At 25.9% G+C, this 20,455-nt stretch overlaps 5 protein-coding genes across 5 annotated transcripts; 3 read left to right on the top strand and 2 right to left on the bottom strand.

Moving 5' to 3' along the window:
- Nucleotides 1-1,145: 1,145 nt before the first annotated feature.
- Nucleotides 1,146-3,371, top strand: OCT59_005701 (uncharacterized protein). Its single transcript, XM_066138516.1, has 2 exons — nt 1,146-1,582; nt 1,664-3,371. Exons 1-2 carry the CDS (start codon nt 1,394-1,396, stop codon nt 2,978-2,980), a joined length of 1,506 nt encoding a protein of 501 aa, XP_065997633.1. The 5' UTR covers nt 1,146-1,393; the 3' UTR covers nt 2,981-3,371.
- A 2,324-nt stretch (nt 3,372-5,695) lies between these two features.
- Nucleotides 5,696-9,622, top strand: OCT59_005700 (uncharacterized protein; the record flags this gene model as incomplete). Its single annotated transcript, XM_066138515.1, has 14 exons — nt 5,696-6,412; nt 6,483-6,581; nt 6,676-6,788; nt 6,873-7,038; nt 7,113-7,376; nt 7,468-7,534; nt 7,604-7,841; nt 7,939-8,016; nt 8,091-8,241; nt 8,321-8,431; nt 8,515-8,613; nt 8,706-8,818; nt 8,907-8,969; nt 9,047-9,622. The coding sequence occupies 14 exons, from the start codon at nt 5,696-5,698 to the stop codon at nt 9,318-9,320; spliced, it is 2,553 nt and encodes an 850-aa protein (XP_065997632.1). The 3' UTR covers nt 9,321-9,622.
- Nucleotides 9,623-9,698: 76 nt separating this feature from the next.
- On the bottom strand, nt 9,699-14,658 carry OCT59_005699 (uncharacterized protein; the record flags this gene model as incomplete). Its single annotated transcript, XM_066138514.1, has 25 exons — nt 14,510-14,658; nt 13,873-14,434; nt 13,631-13,802; nt 13,401-13,524; nt 13,239-13,316; nt 13,061-13,169; nt 12,804-12,901; nt 12,656-12,693; nt 12,561-12,581; nt 12,450-12,488; nt 12,314-12,372; nt 12,150-12,245; nt 12,055-12,089; nt 11,858-11,984; nt 11,686-11,785; nt 11,567-11,613; nt 11,317-11,498; nt 11,214-11,243; nt 10,974-11,126; nt 10,688-10,893; nt 10,533-10,612; nt 10,342-10,457; nt 10,243-10,274; nt 10,073-10,162; nt 9,699-10,002 (listed from the first exon to the last, which is right to left on the bottom strand). Exons 2-25 carry the CDS (start codon nt 13,934-13,936, stop codon nt 9,699-9,701), a joined length of 2,400 nt encoding a protein of 799 aa, XP_065997631.1. The 5' UTR covers nt 13,937-14,434; nt 14,510-14,658.
- Nucleotides 14,659-16,431: 1,773 nt separating this feature from the next.
- Nucleotides 16,432-17,008, top strand: OCT59_005698 (uncharacterized protein). Its single transcript, XM_025317569.2, has 2 exons — nt 16,432-16,590; nt 16,663-17,008. Exons 1-2 carry the CDS (start codon nt 16,515-16,517, stop codon nt 16,824-16,826), a joined length of 240 nt encoding a protein of 79 aa, XP_025178061.1. The 5' UTR covers nt 16,432-16,514; the 3' UTR covers nt 16,827-17,008.
- A 1,739-nt stretch (nt 17,009-18,747) lies between these two features.
- OCT59_005697 (uncharacterized protein) lies at nt 18,748-19,770 on the bottom strand. The gene is made up of 4 exons (XM_025326069.2): nt 19,394-19,770; nt 19,204-19,266; nt 18,963-19,111; nt 18,748-18,889 (listed from the first exon to the last, which is right to left on the bottom strand). Exons 1-4 carry the CDS (start codon nt 19,653-19,655, stop codon nt 18,818-18,820), a joined length of 546 nt encoding a protein of 181 aa, XP_025178060.1. The 5' UTR covers nt 19,656-19,770; the 3' UTR covers nt 18,748-18,817.
- Between the last annotated feature and the right edge of the window lie 685 nt (nt 19,771-20,455).

Below are 20,455 nucleotides of genomic sequence, written 5' to 3'. Positions count from 1 at the left end.
TTAAGGATTATAATGCAATTTTGAAGGGCTCATGGATCATGGATTTATTAAAGGATTAGTATAATATATAGGGTATGTATACACTAGTGAATGATGCAAATTTACTCTCATATCTATTCCTTTTATACTTTTAATACTCCTATGAAAATGAATTATCAGCAACAAACCCTAAATTGATAATCTATAATATAAACGGGAAAACGAACGTGATTATGATCAAGTACCCATATTAAAATTAGTATTATATAATTTTGGCAAATAATTGATATATATTTGGTTGCAATTTGCCGTACAACAATTTCGCAATGTTTGACAAGAAACCTGAGTCAAGAACATTTGTCAAAAGAATTACACATAAAAAATTTCATGTTACCAAAAATGGCTCCAATAAATTTATTGTTACAATAGAGTGAAAAAATAGCGCGGTAACACTTTATTTTTCTAAAATTAGTTTTTTTAAAATGCACTCTTTTTTTTACATCTTCATATGGGAAATATTTTATTCTCAAAAATTCTTGGCGTATTCATTACATACTTACATTATAATAATTAAAATTTTAAACTAATAGTTTTAAATTTAAATACTTATTTTCTCAATGATAAAAGCTTAAATATCAAAAAAAAAAAAATATGATCGTTTGATTAGGCTACAAAATTCCAGTTTTAGAAAAAAACAAATATCTCCGGTTTCATTTCGTAACACGGCAATTTTTTTTATCATTCCTGAAATTTTTTTTTTTTATGTAAATCATGACGAAGATCCGCGTTTTTTATCGGAGAAATAGATCATAGCTAATTTTGTTAATTCATACAACATTTAATATTATTATTATTTGATGATTGGATATATAAAAATAAATTTTAAAATTGTTTGTTTATAAAAAAAAATGTATTTGACACACAAGTTTCCTTCTTCTTGGCATTTTTAATGTATCATCGGTAAAATTCCAGTTCCCTTATCATGTGATACAGTAATAATATAAAAAAAAAAAATTTCTTAGTCTTTATTATTTATTATGTTATTATGTTATCTAATAAAGGTATGTAAGGTATGTAACACGAAAATTTCAGAAGTGTTTCTCATAATTCATTCATAATATAAATAAGTTTGCTTGATTTAAATCCCCCCCCTCACCTTTTTTTTTACGTTCATTTTTTTTTTGAAAAATTTTTTTTTCGTTCCGATATTGTTCTTTTTTTAATTTAAAAAAAAAAACTAAATAATTTATAATAATAATAATAATAGTAACGATAATAATAAGAGAACTGAACGTTTTTATTATAGGTCCCAATCACACATATTTTTTTATAAAGATTTTTATTTAAATTTTAAAAACAAGTTTACGAATAAAAAAAAAAAGAAAAAAAAGAAAAAATTACTTTTTTAAAAGTCATGCCTAAACGAATACTTACAACACCACCTTTATATGTAAAAAAACATGAATGGTCTAAAAGACTTAGTGTATACTGTCTTATAATCTTTTTTTTATTAAATGTCACTGGATATTTATATTATTACGATGATATGTCAAATTCTTTATTAATTAATCCTTCAGGGATGTTCACTAAACAATGTGATTATGTAAGTATAAAAAAATTTATTCAGTATTTAATTTATAATTTAGTTATTTTTATATTAAAAAACGTTTTTCTCTTATTTTAGACCGATGTTAAAATTGACCTTGATATAGAATATGATTTACGACCTGAAAACGTCGAACAAATTGAAAGTATTGAAATTGAAACAACTTTGATTGAATCAGAAACAACCACAATAACAACAGAATCAGAAATAGATATAGAAGAAAAGATTGAAATAATTGATGAAGAGATTAATAAAAAATATTGTGGAAAATCAAAATGTGAATTCTTATTCGCTTATTATCAACCTGAACAAGAAACTAAAGCGAATATGCATTTTAGATCATTTGTAAATCTTGCTCAAGCTCTTGGTCGTACAATGGTTTTAACTAATGTTGGAAGTTCTAGAATTAATTCATGTCAAAATTTTACTTTTGGATTTTATTATAATGCTAAAGCTTTACAAGATATGTTTCCTGATGTAAAATTTATTTCTCAAAAAGACTTTCAAAATTGGTTAAAAGAAAGGAGACAAAAACCTAATACTGAACATGCTTATATATTACCTGGTGAATTGGATTATAAAATGGAATTAGTTAAACCTTATCCTGATATACTTAAAACAAAGAATTGTTTAAATAGATTTGATTTTAATTTAGATGATAATACAATATTTAAACAATTTAATACTGGTAAAAATTTTTCAAAGGATCCTGTGAAACATCAACAATTCGCTGATTTTCTTGTTAATAATCTTAAAACTGATGTTGAAATTTTATTAACTTCTCATTTCGTATTTCATCCTTTATTCCCAAATGTTTCATCTCCTATTCCTTATGCAAATCATTATTTTGATGAAGCTGCAAAAATTACAAATAGAATTAAACCTTATGTTGCTATACATTGGAGAATGGAAAGAGCAAATATTAGTATGTTAAATGAATGTTCTGAAGCTTTAGTTAAAAGAATCTCTCAATTAAAAGATTCTCTTGGTATTAAAAATGTTTATATTGCAACTGATTATCCAATTGGTGGTGGTAAAACTCAATCTCAAACATTTCACCTTTTAACTGATGAACATCATAATTCAATGAAATTATTAAATTCTACTTTTAATGTTAATTCTTGGGTATCTTCAAATATTTTCTCTAGTTTAAGAAATGATGAGACAATAGAAAAGGAATTTTTGGGCGCTGGAATGCCTGGAATTGTAGATAAATTGGTTTGTATGGATGCCGATTATTTCTTGGCAACCCCTGAAGGTTGTGGAAGGGCACGAAGTACATATACTACAATGATCATTGATGCGAGGAATGTATCAATGCAACATGGTGAAAGACCTCAATTAAAAAACATTGTTGAGAGGTGGATTCAATATCCCGAGGCTGGAGAAAATTAGAAAAAAAAAACTGTGTAATATAATAAATAATTAAGGGATATTTTAATAATAATTATGTATATTTTGGGATTATTTTTATTTTTTTTAAAAAAAAAAATTAACAAAAAAAAAACAAAAAAAAATTTTTTTTTTATATATTTTACACAAGGAATTAGATTGGTAATGATTTTTTATTTATGCGGTTAAAATATTTTTTATTACTTGTGTACATTTTTTTCTTTCTACCTTTTTTTTTTCTAATAATAATACATGAGTAAAAATTTTGTCAATAATATAATCAATTTTCATATCTGCCATTTTCCCTTGGTAGCAAAATTTTTTTTTTTTTTTTTTTAATGTTAAAACATAATAATAGAAATAAAAATAAATGATTATCATCGAAAAAGAAGCTTAAAAAAAAAAAATTTTCTTTTTTCCTTTAACCAATTATGTTCTAAAAAGAAAAACTTTAAATACAATTATGTTCTCCGAAAACTCCGATATTTGCCATGGACAAATAATGAACCCTTTATTTTATTACTACTACTGTAACATTATTACTACAATGATTTTTTCATTTTTAGCCGTTTTAGTAAATATTATCCATATTTGGTAAGATCGAATTTAATCCTCCTTTTTTAGAAATATATAATAAAATAATAATGATATTTAAATGATATGAATGATATGAGAATGTGATGTAATAATATGACTTTTGAACCAATCTAAGATGATTTGTAATTCAGTGATATTAATAATCATCACTCTTTTTAAGTCTCGGGTATAAACATAAATTTTCAATCAAATCGCGTGTCAGAAAAAAAAATCAAAACTTTATCAGTCTATCAAATCATTTCGTGCATATTTATTTTTTTACTGTTGCTTTTTTTTACTCCTGAAATTATAAAAAAAAAAAATTCTTTATCTTGATCGAATTTTTTACCGGTTTTATTCGGATCATTTTAAAATTCTGAATTCTTCTGGATAAACTCGTATTTAGTAATTTAAAAAATTTCTTTTTAGTGACGGATCATTCATTTACCCGATTTTAGTTAATTCGCTCACAATTTCGCCTCGATTATAATAGATTCATTCCTTCAATGGTTAATTACAGTGGTTGAAAAGTATATTGTTTGAATGAAGGCAAATCTTTCATTTTATCAATGATATTTTCCTAATCATGATAAGGATCGGATTATCATTTATCCGATTCTATTAAATTTCATTCATTCAATGCATTTAGATAGTTATCAGTTTCTCACTTCGAATCAAGTTTGGGTTACACGAAAATTCGGTTCAATGTCGTGATTTGATATGGCGTAATGAAAAATAGTCTTGCATTGATGTTTTACCAAAAAAAAAAAAAGGTAAATATTGTTTAATTAAGGTTCATGAATCACAGTGTAATATCGTAAGAGATATTTTAATTTGAAATTGGAAAATCCGTAATAAATAATCAAAACAAACACAGATAACTAATCTCCTAAAAATATGTAGATTAATTTTGGTTTTTTCCGTGTTACGAGCGGTCTTTGCTATTAAATCTAAATTCAATTCAAAAATGACGAACTAACTAAAGGTAGCTAAAGTTTATTCTTATAAATACTTTTATGCAATTTGTATAATTGGAAATTTCTATTAGTAATTATTATAAAGTATCGGTTATTATTAATGCCGTTGGAATTTTAATCATCCATTATCCATCCATAATATATTGTATATATTCTCTTATAGATCAAATCTTTATCCTCATTTCATGTGATAATTGACATATGTATTATTAATATACAGTCAAGTAGGGGTTCGTGGGTTGATCAGGCCTTTGGTTATGAGAAATTCCTTTTAACATCATAAAATAGGAAATCAAGTACATTTGTAATTGCAGTATTAGATAACAAACATGGCATGATATCCGTTATCTGTTCAATGACTTTATTAGAATCAATTCCTTCCAATTTCAATTCTTCTAATATTCCAGAAATATGTTATACTATATATACATTTAATAATTATTGAAGTCTAAATATTCCAATGAATATCATTGGGTAAATTATTCGTCTTGCAATAGTAATAAATTTTCCTTCTTTGCAAATCGTTAAAAAAAAAAATTCTATAAAGAAAATTTGTTATAAAAAAGATTCGTTATAAAGAAGATTTATTATAAAAATGATTCGTTATAAAGAAGATTTATTATAAAAATGATTCGTTATAAAGAAGATTTATTAGAAAAAGGATTCGTTAAGAATATTTATTATAAAAAAAGGTTCGTTAAGAATATTTATTATAAAAAAGATTCGCTAAGAAGATTCTTTATAAAGGAAATTTGAGTCATTTATATTCTTTAGTTAATAAAATTCGTTATTACAGATATAAATCGTGATACCAATTATATCGCTGATTTTGGATTAGTTAAATGAATTCTGGATCTTTGAAAATCTTTTTGTAAGCGTTTTAAGCGTACTTACGGACCAATAACCTGGAATTATAGTCTTTTTTTAAGCATGACATCATCCTAGTTTACGGGAAATACAATTTAAGTTAATCTATGGCTGAAGGTTGATCATTGTTGATCATGTGAAATTTGTGCTAACAATTATGAGGTAAAAAAAAAACATTTAGAAAACTAAAATTAGTTATACTTCGAACTCTTATTCTTTCCGTTCACTATTTGTAATCTTAAATTTGAATGGATTCTAAAAATCTGTTAAATTCTTGCAGAGTCCAAAAAAATTAAATATGGATAAATTCGATTTTTTTGGTTCGATTTCTTCTGATTTACCCATTTCGGTTATTCCTGGTATGACTTCTACAAAAAAATCATCAATGATACAGCTGTCAGAAAAATCACAACAAACAACTTTACCACCAGATCTGCTGATAAGAATTCTTAAATATCTTCCAATTGCTTCATTACCTAATTTTGCAAGAGCATGTAGACGTTTTAAGGTTTTGGTATATGATGACGAGTTATGGGAGCAGCGTTTAAAAACATTAGGAGTATGGAAAGATTATGAAAATGGTGATATTATGAATGCTCCTGTAGAACCATTATATGTTAATGCAAAACATACTGTAAAAGGAAAAGACAATAATAAATTTAATCAAGATTCAAAATTTTCCGAATTTGATCCTTTTGCTTCACCTCCATCTTCTCCAACAACACCTAATAATACTGGAAATTTATTAGATTTTGCAATAACAACTGCAAATTCTTTAATTCCTGGTCTTCCTCTTGATTCATTTTCACAAAAATCTCGTGCTGCATCTACTGGTTTTGCGAGATCTTCATTTAAAAATATCTTTTTAGAATTATTACCATATTATTTAGATTTTAGGCATAGAAGGAAGGATAGTAGATTATTTAAAGAATATAATGATCCATCAGATCAATCAAAAATGTTGGCAAGATTATTAAGTTTTGGAAAATTAAATATAACGTTAGATTCTGAACAAGTAAGTTCGTTGAATAATATTAGATATATTTCACATAATTTAATTGATTTTTTATTTATTATATATTTAGATTAATAATGCACTTGAAACTACCATCGAATATTTTGAAAATTCAGCGTTACACCATTTTGAATTAGCATATAACGTTCAAAATATTTCAGAGATGCAGGTTTATTAAATTAGATTGTTTTAATTTAGTATGTTGTTAATAATAATATTATAGAATTGTTTTTTAAAATTTTATTTATTTTTGAATTAAAAAGAAATGGGCAACTATTCTTTTAAATTTGAATGGAGGTTCGGCATGTATACAGGTCTTCATACAAAAGAATTCTATTTTCTTTGATCATCTTTATGATCCAATGGATAATTTTACGTAAGTTTTTCAATGAGGTTTTTTAATTCATTTTATAATTCATTATTTATATTATATAATTAATCATTTTTATCCTTTAATTAGATGTTTAACAATTTCTAATATCGGTGAATTAAATTATATGCAAATGACAGAATTTTTTAATTATGTTGAAGAAGAAATGAATAAGCAAGCTTCCTTGATTAGTCAAATATTTCCTCAAGATGCCGACGTATTTTATACTTTTGTTGAGCGTGTTGTTGAGGATGTTGTAAGTTAAATTATTAAATTAAATTAATATTTGGAAATTCAACAAAATAATTCAATTAAGATTTTTTTTAATAGATTATAGAGTACATAACAATACTTTTGGAAGAATCTTGTAGGAGAGATATTAGCTTGTATTTGAAAACAGTTGTAGCAACTCATCAACGTTGCATACATGTCGCAAAAGTTCTTTGGAAAGATGCTAAACCTGGATTAACAAAGATAAGAGCGGAAGACCTTATATATCAAATGTTCGAACCTTTTATGGATAAATATTTAAAAGAAGAATTGAATTATGTTAAGACGCGGAGCGAAGATGAAATCGAAAAATGGAATCAAAAGGTGACATGTTAGGTCACCTTTTTTTGCATAAAATAAATTGTGTTGAATTAGAATTAACGATAATAATTTGGTCATTATAACTTTTCAACAGTTGATAAATAAATCGATGGAAGCGCAACAGGATATTCTTAATAATGCCAACCGAGAGATTTACAAACGTAATTATCTTACCTCTTTTCGGAAAATACTCAAGCTTCCAACAGTACGTTCACGTCATTCTTCACCAGTGCAATCATCATCATCAAATATTTCTCGTAATAAACGAAATAGTGCTTCGAGCATCACTAGTTCCAATCCTACCTTAAATCTAACAGACCTTCAATCAGCTTTATCGAATGCTAAATTGGATAAGATGCAGCAAATGCTTAGTTTGGAGACAGCTTTACAAATGGTTCACGTAAACAAAGATTCATTACGTAGAGTATCTTCCTTTACTGGATATCCTGATAAGATGGGATATAGAATGTAATCATTTTTATAAATTTATTTTATGATTGTTTTATAATATTTTCTGACGTTAAAAGTTGAAATATTTTTTTTTTAAAAAAAAAACATATTATAGTAAAGAAACTTTGGAATCAATATTCATTACTCTTCTTCAAACATTAGGACCGTTACATATTAAACCAGCATTTAATACGTAAGTTTTGATTAATGTAATATTGATAAAATTTGAATGTTTTTATTTCAATTTACACACATTCTAAATTTTAGTGCCATAAAACGTCTCGGTGATTTTAAATCAGATAAATCAGATTCAGAATCCACATCATCTGACCTTGCGCCTTTGGTAGGATTCTTTGAATTGGTTCATATTGCTGATTTAATCCAACAAATGGTGCAAGTATATTATGACGAAGAAATGGTAATTATCTCATTTTTTTTTGTGTAGCTATATTTTTGTGTAGCTATATTAACATAATATTATCTTATCCATCTCTTAGAATAAATTTATAGATAAAACGGATTTTTTGAATAATTGTAATAAGGAAAAAAAAGTCTTTGAAAAGATTCTTGATGAGAGTGTTGCTGCCGGATTAAACAAAGGAATTCAGGTATATAATATTATACTTAATTATCCAATGTATTAAAAATTTTTTTTTTTTAAAAAAGAATTTATATTATTGAATTTTATTAGGTTTTAATAGATCACGTTGAATTTATTCTTGCCACGGAACAAAAACCGGAAGAGTTTAAACCAGCAAATGATGATTCATTTGATTTACAACCAACGAAGGTAAAATATTTATATTTATTAAAATTTTGTTTTAATGTTCTGTTTATGATTTTTTGTTAATAAGAAATTCATTTATTTCATTATAAATTAAGGCATGTATCGATGCTGTCGAGTGTCTATCTAACCATACTAAATTAGTTATCGGTTGTTCGGATAAACATACTTTGGATGTGTTTTTTCAAGAAATTGGTCTTCGGTTTTTTGGGTAAATATGCGAATTTTTATCATCTTAAATACATGAGCTATTACCATTTTAACGATTTTTTCTTTTCTTACCTATTTTTTTTTTTAAGAACTTTAACAAAGCATATTAAAAAATTTACAGTGAGCTTAAGTGGTGGATTTCAAGTCATTAGGTAAGAGTTCATATAAAATTATGAATTAAATAACAAAAAATTTAACATTTTTTTTTTTTTACCTTATTTTATAAAAGTGATCTGAATCATTATTGTTCATTTATTATTTCACTACGGCAACCAAATATTACACCATACTTTATCGCACTCAAAGAACTTGGAAATATTTATATTATATCAAATGCACGTGATATAGGGTCATTTGTAAGGGAAGCAGACAGATTTAATGGTGTTTTACATGCTGAAGATGTATATGAATTTTGTCAAAAACGTGAGGATTGGATGATAATTAAAAAAGAAGTAGACAAAGAATTATATGGATTAAAAGCGGAAGATTGTACGATTATGTAAATTATAATGAATATTTTTAAAATATTTGTATCAAGTGATGTAAGTCACGCGAACTTAATTATTAATATCAAATGTACATTTTAGTATTGTAAATTTTATGATAGTTTGTATTTAATGTTGCATTTGTTTTTTTATTAACCGGGTTTCCATATGGAAACTAATGCGAGCCATTTCCTTTACTTATGGTTACACCATATAAAAAAAAAAAAGACTTTAATATTAAGGTTTTAATGTTTATTTAACTTAAAATAAGTTCTATCTATATTCTATCTAAAATAAAATGTAATTATTGTAATCAATGATTCATTTCAATACCACTTTTTCATTGAAAAAGATAAGTTATCTGGTTAACCTCCCTATGCTTAAAATCCCAAAAAATTAATTATTATTTCTTAGCTCATTTCGTTCATGAATGATTTCTTCAATAGTTATATTCCTATCACTATAAATATACGCAATAAATTTACCAGCCACATCTTTTTCCCATGTACAAAATACTATAACGTAACCTTGATCACTTGAAGGAAGAGATATATCTTCTGTACAAACACCCTGGATAAAACCGGCATAAGCAAAATCTCCTGAATTAGCTAATTCTCTACCAAGTAAGTTATTTGGACGTTTCTCAAATACTTTAATATGCGTCGGTGTAGGGTTCATTTCTGGTGTTTGAAGCCTAATTCTATTAAAAAAAAAATTCATTATTTCTTTATCATATTGTTGGAAAAAAAAGAGAATCATAAATAACTTACTTAATAGTAGTCATTTCAGAAATTTTAAGATGATAACTTGGGTTTAAATAAAAATCATGTTGATACCCCATAGCATTAAATCCCTTAATCCTATTTTAATAAAAAAAAAAAATTATATATATTTTTAACAATGTTATAAAACGACATTAAATGCAAATAGTTTTAATTACCATTGTCCTTGAATTACTTTCTTGAACATTCCCTAAAAAAAAGTATTGTTGAAAATAAGCTCTATATAATTAAATTCATTGTCTCATAAATTAACTTACAGCTCCTTCAAGCGGTATGCTAGTGACATTAAATGTAACATTTGATGCTACAGTTAATGTAAATTCTCCAATAAGGCCAGGTTCATATGTTGATACAATAATAGTATAATCACCAGCTATACAAAAAATTTTTAGGTTAACAATAATTATTCCCAACAGCGGTAATAATAACTATATTCAATATCACATACGTTTTATGTCATCCTTTTCGCAATAACAAAACCCATTTCGATAACCGCTAGATTTCATCAAAATATCCTTGGTAGTTAAACTATATTAGAATGAAAAAAAACATAGATAAATAAAAAATATATGTATTTTGTAGATTATCATGGTTTCATCATACCTAGCAATTCTCTTTCCATTGCTCCATATCATCCTAACATCCATTGCAAACTTTTTAGGACCTTCCAACATTAATAACACTCGAGGTTTATCCGATGGTGAATTAGATACCGGCGGTGATATTGAAACACGATACTCTGGGTTGTTTAAATAAGTTATATTACTTGGATTTCCACCAGCTGTTTGATTTGTCCATTTGCCAGAAATCTAAAAAGAAGAAATTTTTTTTTTTTAAAAAAAAAGCATAAATAAATCGTGTGACATTAATACAGCGCATTAATACGAACATGTTTCACGTTTTGATATTTCTTTGAAATTTCCGATAATGTTGCTGGTGATATACTATAACATTTCAAAGTAAAATCTAAAGTTTTGAATCGATTGATTTGAGCAACAACAATGGTATAGCGAGTTATACCAGTTGGCGCATCGAACCTAACCTTTTTGGTTAAAAGAAAATTTTTTTAAATTTTTTTTTAAAAAAATTAGAATAAATACAATATATATATATATTTTTTTTTACATACCAGTATATGAGGGCTATTTACATATGCTCCCTAAGTTTTAAAGAATTTAAAATGAATCAAATAACATTTATAACTATTTTTAATTTTATGATAATAAAAATACCTTCTTCCAAGGAGTTTTGTCGGAATAAATTTTTTCTCCATTTGTATCATTATAAACATGTAACGTGATGAAATCCTCATTTTCTTCTTCTGTAACAGTGATATGTTTAGATAACAAAAGATAAACCTCAGATGGTTGTTCACTCTCATTATTTATTTCCAAACAAAATTGTGGATTATATGCTAAAAATAAACATCACATTATTTTTGACTGAATATGTAAAAAATTATGTACTATATTAATAAATTACCTAAATTCACGGTGTCTTTTCGTAATCCAACATTTATAGGCCATGTTCTAATTAATTAATAAGGAATTAAAATTATAAAAATAATAAAAAGAAAATAGTAATATTTTTATAAAACTCACGAATGCTTTGTAACAACATAGCGAAAACGTTCTGGATTCCAATTCATATGAATTGAGTAAAAATATTCACATACAGAATCAAAATCAATCCAAAATATTCCTATAATAAATGTTAAGAATATATATTAAATAATTGTACCATTAAAATTTTAATTATTTAACTTAGATTTACCATCGTCAACATTAGATGCTCTCTCTATATCATAATCTAATGCTTTCATTAATTCAGGTGTCCAATTAACGCGATCTAAATGACTAAATGGTCCTGTCCATCTTTTATGACTCCATGGATTTTTAACCTTTTTTTTTTAAGAGAAAAGATATTTTGAATCAAGAAGAAACCCGGGAATGTCTAATGCTAATTCTTACCAGTAATAAACGGATATCGTTAAACTCACGTATATCTGTAAAATGTAAAGAATTAATAAGAAAAAAAAACTGTTAAAAATAATCATATAAATTACCTAAAACGGCATATGCATGAGTAGGAACCAATCCTTTAGTATCGCTTAAGTGACCGGTGGCAATAGTAATAAGTGCATGTTGGTCCGGATTCTTGTCTAAATTAAAAGATAAGTATGAACAACAGATAACTTTAATTATTGGAATTCATCTTGTTATCTTTTACCATCTTTTGGTTGACTATTCAACATCCGTTTCCACATAGTTTCTTTTTCGAAATATTTGCTAAATAAAAAAATTCGAAAGAGGTGTCAAAGAAGGATAACATCCTGACGAATAATGTAATAAAACGATATTCTTACTCTATAAAAATTTGTTCTGGAATCCATCCAGTAAGTATACTAAAAGCAACTCTAGAATTAATATTAGTGCTCATTAATTTTTTATTATCCTTGCAAAATTATTAGACTTACTAGAGATCAATTCCCGAGTTTCTAAATAAACCAAAAATTAATTTCAAACTTTCATGTGATAAATAGATTCAAATGATAATCATATTATTACTTACGATCCAGGAAAATTATAACCTCCCATCAATTTCAAATACTAAATAAATAAATAAACAACAAACAAATAAACAAACAAATAAATAAATAACAAATAAAATAATAATTGAATGAATAAATCAACATTGAATAATGAACCAAATAACTTACAGCCTTTTCTATTATGCTTGGCCATAATTCATTTTTATTTGTTGAAAACGTACACATCAAAGTTCCATCGCGAGAAAATGGAAGAAAGTCATCGATAACTTAAAATTTTTAACGTTTGATGTCAAAATAGATAGTTAAATTACGATTTGCTACCTGACTTTACTCACCAACCTTAAATTAATAAAAATAGGTATATAAGGATAAATAATAAAATAAATTACAAAGGATATCTTGTGAAATCATAAAATAATAGGGACCTACTTTTCTCGGAGCTCCATTAAATATTAATTTAATGACATATTTTCCGCTTGGATTATAATATGGATGGCCATATTTATTTTTGGGAAAAATACATCTTGTAATTAACTATATAAAAAAAACGAGTTTAAATATTTGTCGATTTGCCTGATATATATTATTTAATTACAAACAAACCTGCTTGTTACCGTATCGTTTCTGATATGCTGCGCTTACACATAACGATGCTACAAAGGAACAATCGGTTACAACATCCTACAACCAAATATACCAAAATATTGAGTAATTTAAAACTTCATAATAAATATATTATTTTATATAAACCTCCAATAAACTTACTTGTTTGATAGCAGTACTTGAAACCATTTTAAATAATTCAGGTTCATTCATTATTTCTGATGGACGCCTCCATGAATCAAATTTTTCTCTTTGCGCTATCGATAATTCCAAAACATCATTATCTCTATATTAAGGTAATATAGCACGAATCATTCAATAGAAATTTTTTTTAAGAAACAAAGCTTATTTCTAAACAGAATTCTTATTCTCCTTGATTGGTTAAAACATACACAAATGGGCGTTCAAATTCAAATTGTTCATTTAATTCTTCTGGCTCTTCTGGCCATTGAGGAAAATTTTTTCCGTTTATTATTGAATTTTTTTTAAGAATTGCATCTTCTATGCTCGAAAGCTTATAGATTAGAGAAGCATTCTCTGCACCGGGATTAGACGATCTTACCTCTATTCACAATTAAATATTATAAATAATAAGAATTAATACAAAAAAAAAGAAATTTATATAATATCTTACGTAATGAAGACATGGTCGTTGGTAATCCTTTCAAATCTTCAGCCCTTTCAAATATTTTATTCATAAATTTAACCAATTCTGATTTATCCCTTGTTTCTATTTATAGATTATAATTAATATTACTATTTAATAGAAATAAAATTTTATATGAATAATATATATAACCTTCCATAGCCGCCTTCATTAATATTTCTAATAAGCATTTATACAATTCTAAAACTTCTTGATTATTTTTTTGTTCATATTGTAATGAAATTTGATCCAATTTATGCTAAATAAAATTATTTTTAATATATTAAACCGAATATTATTAAGAATTTAGGGAATATTAAAAGGGAATATAAAACCTTGGCCTGAACCATTAATTTATCGTAAGTTGTTAATTTTTTTAATACAGAGACTCGTATATTATATTCTTGATATTTTTCACGAATCTTGTTTCCCTTAATTTGATTTGTTTCAACTTAAAAAAAAATTCATAATTAAATAGTAAGTAAACCTAATTTCAGCCAAAAATATAAAACAATTTTGACCCCTCACGTTGCAAAATAGATTCAAAAATCTATTCAATAATTTTAAAAATTTAAGTTAATAATTTTGAAAACCATATAAGAAGAAAAAAAAATTTAAAAAGTACCTTTTTAACTTCCAAATAAGATTTTATAGCAGCTTCAACATTGCCAATATCATCCTCTTTAACTGCATTATTTGCAACTTGTAAAGCTTTTTGGTAAAGCAAGTTAAGTTGATTATTTGCATTTTGATAATTAACACTCATTTTTATTCGAAAAAAAAATTGAAATTTTTATATGCCATATTTATACCAGCAACCTATATCACATGATTCAATTCAAATTTAGCTATCACTGATGGTATGACAAATAATATCTACAATTTCTTAAATAATGGAAAACAGCTCATCAAAAGTTGCATATATCGCAAAAGTTCTTTGGGAAAGATGCTAAATTTGGATTAACTAAGATAAGAGCGGAAAAGGCCTATATTTCAAATGGTCGAATCTATTATAGGTAAATATTATAAAAGAAGGATTAAATTATGTTAAGATGTAGGGCGGAAAAAAAATCGGAAAATGGGATCAAAAAGTGACATGTTATTTATTAGGTTACACTTTTTTTTCATAATATGAATTGCTTGTGTCAATTGTGCTGAATTCTTAGAATTAATGATATTCATTTAATAATTGTAACTTTTCAACAATTGATAAATAAATTGATGGAGTTGCAACATGATATAGGATATTTTTAACAATACCAACCAAGTGATTTATTATTTCACTTCTTTTCGGAAAACACTCAATCACGTAGATGCAATAATATTTTAACGTAATGCTGCGAACATTGATAGTTCCAATTCTATAGTAAACTAACTGATCTTCAATCTGTTTCATTGTATGCTAATCGAGATTCACGTGAACTATTATTAGATATAAAATTTTAAACCTTTTATCTTACTTTCCAGATTCATAGTTAAATGGTTCTTTCTGAATCAAAGGTTCGTTGTTGTTATTGTCATTATCAAATTCAACATAGTATTTTAAAAAGAGTGGGACATCTATGAGATGTACAAGATAATGTTTTGTTAAAATACATACTTGAAATTTAGCTGAAATCACTCACTGAAATGTTTTGTGACACTAAAATTTAGAATGTGTGTAAGCTGCATTTAAATTTTATCTTAACAGTTAATTAAAACTTACTAGGCGCTGATTTTAATATGTAATGTTACTAATGTTTTAAGATGAGTAATAATAGTTTCAGTTTTTAACACTAAAAAACTATAAATCATTGATAAAAATAATTATTTCCCTCTTATCAGAATATCCGAAAAGAAAGATTTATATTATTAATTCGTGATTCATGAGTCAACTTATATAATTTGGAGATAAGTGCACATATATTTTTACAATAATTTGACTTCTATAAGACATGAAATTACCTGCATCAATGTTGTAGTTTCTTGTAGTCGATTTTAGGCTAAAAATTCCAGTTAAATACTTGAACTCAAATTAGAAATTAGAATAGAAATTTTAGTAGCATTTACAGTTCCAATTACAAATAAATGCTCTCTGGATTGATTTATAGAAAATTCCTTTGCAAAAGGTGGTAAATTATGTGAACAATTTCTAAAAAAATCATGATCGCTAATTAGTTCAAAACCTTTTTACAAAATGTGGAAATTTTATTTTATTGAAATACTATTTTGGAAAATGTTAAATTAGACAATGCAATATTATTTCTATGCAGATCAATAAAAATGGATTTGAAAGAAGATCGCTACAATAAATAACTTGCATTTTTTTTCTAAAAAAAAAATTTTAAGATTGTTTGTAAAATGATAAATTTGTCATACATGCACGGTAAATTTACGTGAATAAAACTTTACTCAATTAATCATATGATGTTACCTTTTTATAATGTTCTTTTATAAGATAAAATGATATTTTTTTAGCAAACAAGTAAAAAGTTCATAATTCGTTCGATTCACGTAAATAACCCAATATTCAGTATATAAACCCTCCAAATTGAATTATTTCATTTCAACGAACAAATTCTAATAATCTCATTAATTGATTTAATACCGGCTCATAAATTATTAATAAAATCAGTTTCAAACGAAAAAAAATGAATTTCTCTTTTATGTTTTTTATTGCTGTTTTGGCATTGTTTGCCAACTTAACATTGGCATTGCCTGGTCAAAGTAAGTTTTTATTGGTGAGTGATCATAAATTTATAATTTCTCACATGTAATTTACTATTTAAATCAAAATAGATCCGCCAATCAAAAAACCAACTCCAACTCCAACTCCCACTCCTACTCCTACTCCTTCTTCTACTTCTGCTCCTACTCGTACTTCAATATGCGGTAGACCTTGTGTAGGTCGTGCATGTCGTTATAATCGAACTCTTTACCGTTGTTATCGAGAATTCAATTAATTTTAGCATTTCTTTTAATTCTTTATTAATGAATATTATTAATGATATATCTTACATAGACACGTAATAATTTTTTTGATATGTATCAGCATTAACAGTTAACTAGCTGCTAAAAATATTACATTATTTAATCTGTTAACAATTTAAATTAAATAAAATGCGACCTTTTTTTATTTATTTTTAAATTTGATGTTGATTATTATTATTATGATTTCATTATAAAACTTTTCGCTTAACAGTCATATTAAGTGCAAATCAAAATTCTCTATTTTATGGCGTCATTACCTTCATTACATTGGCCAATCAAATTATGATGTAACTTGTTCCAAGATTTCATAATACATGAAAATATTTACAGTATATGATATGAATATTTAATTAATAAATGCTTAATTGAGTTGGCATTTTGAAATACAATTGTAATGGCATTTTAAGGTTCAATGCGTTGTTTCTTTTGTAACACATTCACATTTAATAATTCGCGCCAAGACATGGAGAAAAATATTAAATTTGAAAACTTTTCCAAAATAAGAAAAACAATTTTTATCAGATATATTATTTTAGAAAAAAAAGCTTTATTTAGGCACTGTACTACTAAATTTTAATACCGTTATTAAATTTATATTACACGATTTCTTAAAAAAATAATCACGCTCATTATATTCATTATATTCATTACCTCTCCTCCTGAACTTTTCCGTATGCAACTCAAAAATTTAATTTTAAGTTGCATCGTTGTATTTTTAATTAATAGGGAAGATGCACTATTCAAGAAAATAGTATTTATTATTTATTATTTATTAGAGACGCGTTGCATCTGATCAGTGGCATAATTTTAGAAGGTGATCGTGACACACAATAACAATGCAAACTATTCTAATTATTTGTTATTGTAAATGCAAATAAATTATTACAAAATAATCGATCCGAAATTAAGCCGACTTTTATTATGTAAACATGTAAAATGCTAAATCTGGAATTCAGGAGATTATAGAAACCAATCTTTTTGTTCAAGGTCTCGCGCACCATGATGTATCGCATCTTTATTTACAAAGTACCAACTCCAAGCCTTTTCAAAGAAATATTATAATAAGTCAAAATCAAATATTCTATTTAAAACCCTTCTTTAAATCTTTTACTCATTTCTCTTTAAATCTTTCGATTAAAAAAAATTCATTTTATTTGTTAATTTCATAAAAAATTTTTACAATTCTTTATCCTTTCATTCGAAATGAAGTTCTCCGCTACCTTCTTCTTAGTAATCTTCTTGATCTTCCTAATCAATTTAGAAACTACTACTTCAGCCGTTTGCTATTGTCGTAAGTTAATATAAAAATGATACTATAAATTTATTCATTGAATTTATCTGTAATTTTCTTTCATTTAGCTCAAAGATGTAGATTCGTCGAAAAACGATATCCTGTTAATCAACGAAAACGTGCAACAGTTCCTATAACCTGTAATTGCAGTAAGTTTCATATTTATATATATGATAAATAATTCAATTAATTCATTCATTACCTCTTAGAACAAAAAGTATTTAATCGAATCTAAAAAATTTTGTAGATCCAAACTGTTAATTAATGTGGCTGTTAGCTAATCGTTGGTTTATTAATAGATTAATCATTATGAATCATTATGTATTTCTTGCTAATACTATATTCTGTTATATTATAAATAAAAAGCAATTTTGATTTAATATTTTCTCATTATTATATTGTACCAGAATTGTATACGATTATATGTGAATACTTTCAAAGTAAGTTGGATTAATTTCAATCCAAATAATCTCAAGGAAATTGTGTATAATATTGGTGAAAAAAAGTCCTATTTCAAGTATATTCTATATATATACTAACCAGTCTGAACAAATTAACAATCCTTTTATATAATAGACAATTTTAACAAAGAATATGTAGTATTAACATTTATCATAAACATTTGATAATTCTTTTTTTTTTTTATTTCGATTCAAAATTAGCAGATAGATCTTAGAGAATTTCTTGTTTTTCGAAGTTTTCGAAATTTCCTTTATAGATTATCAAATATTTAGGCAAGACATTCTAAAAAATATACATATAATGTTTAATAAGAATTAAAGAATTATAAAATATCAAATGTGAACTTTAATATTACTTCTTCATATTCAGTTATGATTGATTTTAAGTAATGCTTTCCAAATATGACGCTCACGACAAACATGGCTCTAAATCCATCATCATGTGGTTTCAGAGGACCCGTGTATTTCTGTACATAAGAAGCTCTAGGACTAAACCAAAGATATTCTAACCACAATAATGAAAAAAGGGCAAGTTAGATAAGAATTTAATAGCATAACAGATAATAATTATTCATAATTATAATTTAGAAAACACACGTCCGGCAAAATTCGGTTTTGCCATTTTCAACAAATTTCCAAATTTAAGAATTCCGCAAACACCTCAAAAATAATTTATCAGTGGTCAAGTAATCAAGAAAAAGAAAAAGAAAAAAAAAGAGAAAAGAAAAAGTTAGTAGACACCTATTTTTTTTTTAAAAAAAAAAGATAAAGATAGATGAATTATTACCACATTGAGTATTATCACATAATTTATTCGAATACTTCAATTCCCAAACATTACAAGCATGTCTTGTACCATGAAATAATTCATAGGTATCTGGTTTTTTCCATGCCCACCTTATGGCATTATCAAATCTATCTGCATAAATCCAATCCATTTTAATTTTTAAAATGCTATGGATAACGTAGGATGAAGGAGGAAGGTCAAAATGAGAAATTATATTTTGATATTCCGGATCTGTTGCTGAGAGGGGAGTTAACGAGCTCATTTTTCTCTCAAAGAAAATAGGGAAAAAAATATGATTATAATTAATTAATCGTCCTTAGGAAAGAACCATATCAAAAGTTTTGTTTTGGAAATGATCAGGTTTGTCTGTACTTTTTTGTCGATTATCTTTTTTATTTGATTGAATTTATAATAAACATCTAAATAATAATACACTTCTAAAATGGGGAACAAAAAAAACTGATAAAAACCTTTGCTCGTGATTTACAAAAGTGGTGATAATGTTGTACAATATATTTTAGAGAATTGAGAGTAACGCTATAAGGATGAAATGTACGTAACATATGCAGCATGTGATTTTCAATGAAATAAGAATTGTCCGTTTAAATGTGAGAAGTTCGCGGTAAATGTTATATATATACGCATTATTAGATGACAAGATAGCGTTTCAACACTATGACAAACATCCATAAATAGTATATATATAATTAACAGTTTACGAAGACATCCATGTCGACAGATTATTTCCAGAAACTCCCGTATAGGTCCAGCCATTGGAACAGAATATGAAGAAAAATTAATAATGTATTTCTTTTTGAAACATTTAAAAAAATTTTAGTCGGCCCACGATACAACGCCTCCGGGTTCAACCTCATTATATATCCTATTTGACCAAATAAAATTGCATTAGGACCATTTTTCCGGTTGACCGAGTAATTTAAGTGGGCTTATGATCATTCTTCCATTTATTAAAATTGTTCGATTTGGAGTTGCCCGGCAGTTAACAATAATTAATATATTTTTACGATATTAATCCATCATAAATGAACTGCTGCTACCTGT

The sequence above is a fragment of the Rhizophagus irregularis genome, chromosome 13 (assembly GCF_026210795.1).
Source record: "Rhizophagus irregularis chromosome 13, complete sequence".
Taxonomy (NCBI): domain Eukaryota; kingdom Fungi; phylum Glomeromycota; class Glomeromycetes; order Glomerales; family Glomeraceae; genus Rhizophagus; species Rhizophagus irregularis.
The sequence above is the reverse complement of the archived record's forward strand: the minus strand, read 5'-3'. Positions and strand labels throughout refer to the sequence as shown.

Excerpts from the sequence above, each read along its gene's own strand:
- OCT59_005701 (XM_066138516.1), top strand. The coding sequence starts at position 1,394 with ATGCCTAAACGAATACTTACAACACCACCTTTATATGTAAAAAAACAT. Across the intron at positions 1,583-1,663 it reads TCACTAAACAATGTGATTAT|ACCGATGTTAAAATTGACCT; the intron begins GTAAGTATAAAA and ends CTCTTATTTTAG.
- OCT59_005698 (XM_025317569.2), top strand. The coding sequence starts at position 16,515 with ATGAATTTCTCTTTTATGTTTTTTATTGCTGTTTTGGCATTGTTTGCC. Across the intron at positions 16,591-16,662 it reads ATTGGCATTGCCTGGTCAAA|ATCCGCCAATCAAAAAACCA; the intron begins GTAAGTTTTTAT and ends AAATCAAAATAG.
- OCT59_005697 (XM_025326069.2), bottom strand. The coding sequence starts at position 19,655 with ATGAGCTCGTTAACTCCCCTCTCAGCAACAGATCCGGAATATCAAAAT. Across the intron at positions 19,267-19,393 it reads ATGTGATAATACTCAATGTG|GTGTTTGCGGAATTCTTAAA; the intron begins GTAATAATTCAT and ends ATTATTTTTGAG. Across the intron at positions 18,890-18,962 it reads TCATAACTGAATATGAAGAA|AATGTCTTGCCTAAATATTT; the intron begins GTAATATTAAAG and ends TATATTTTTTAG.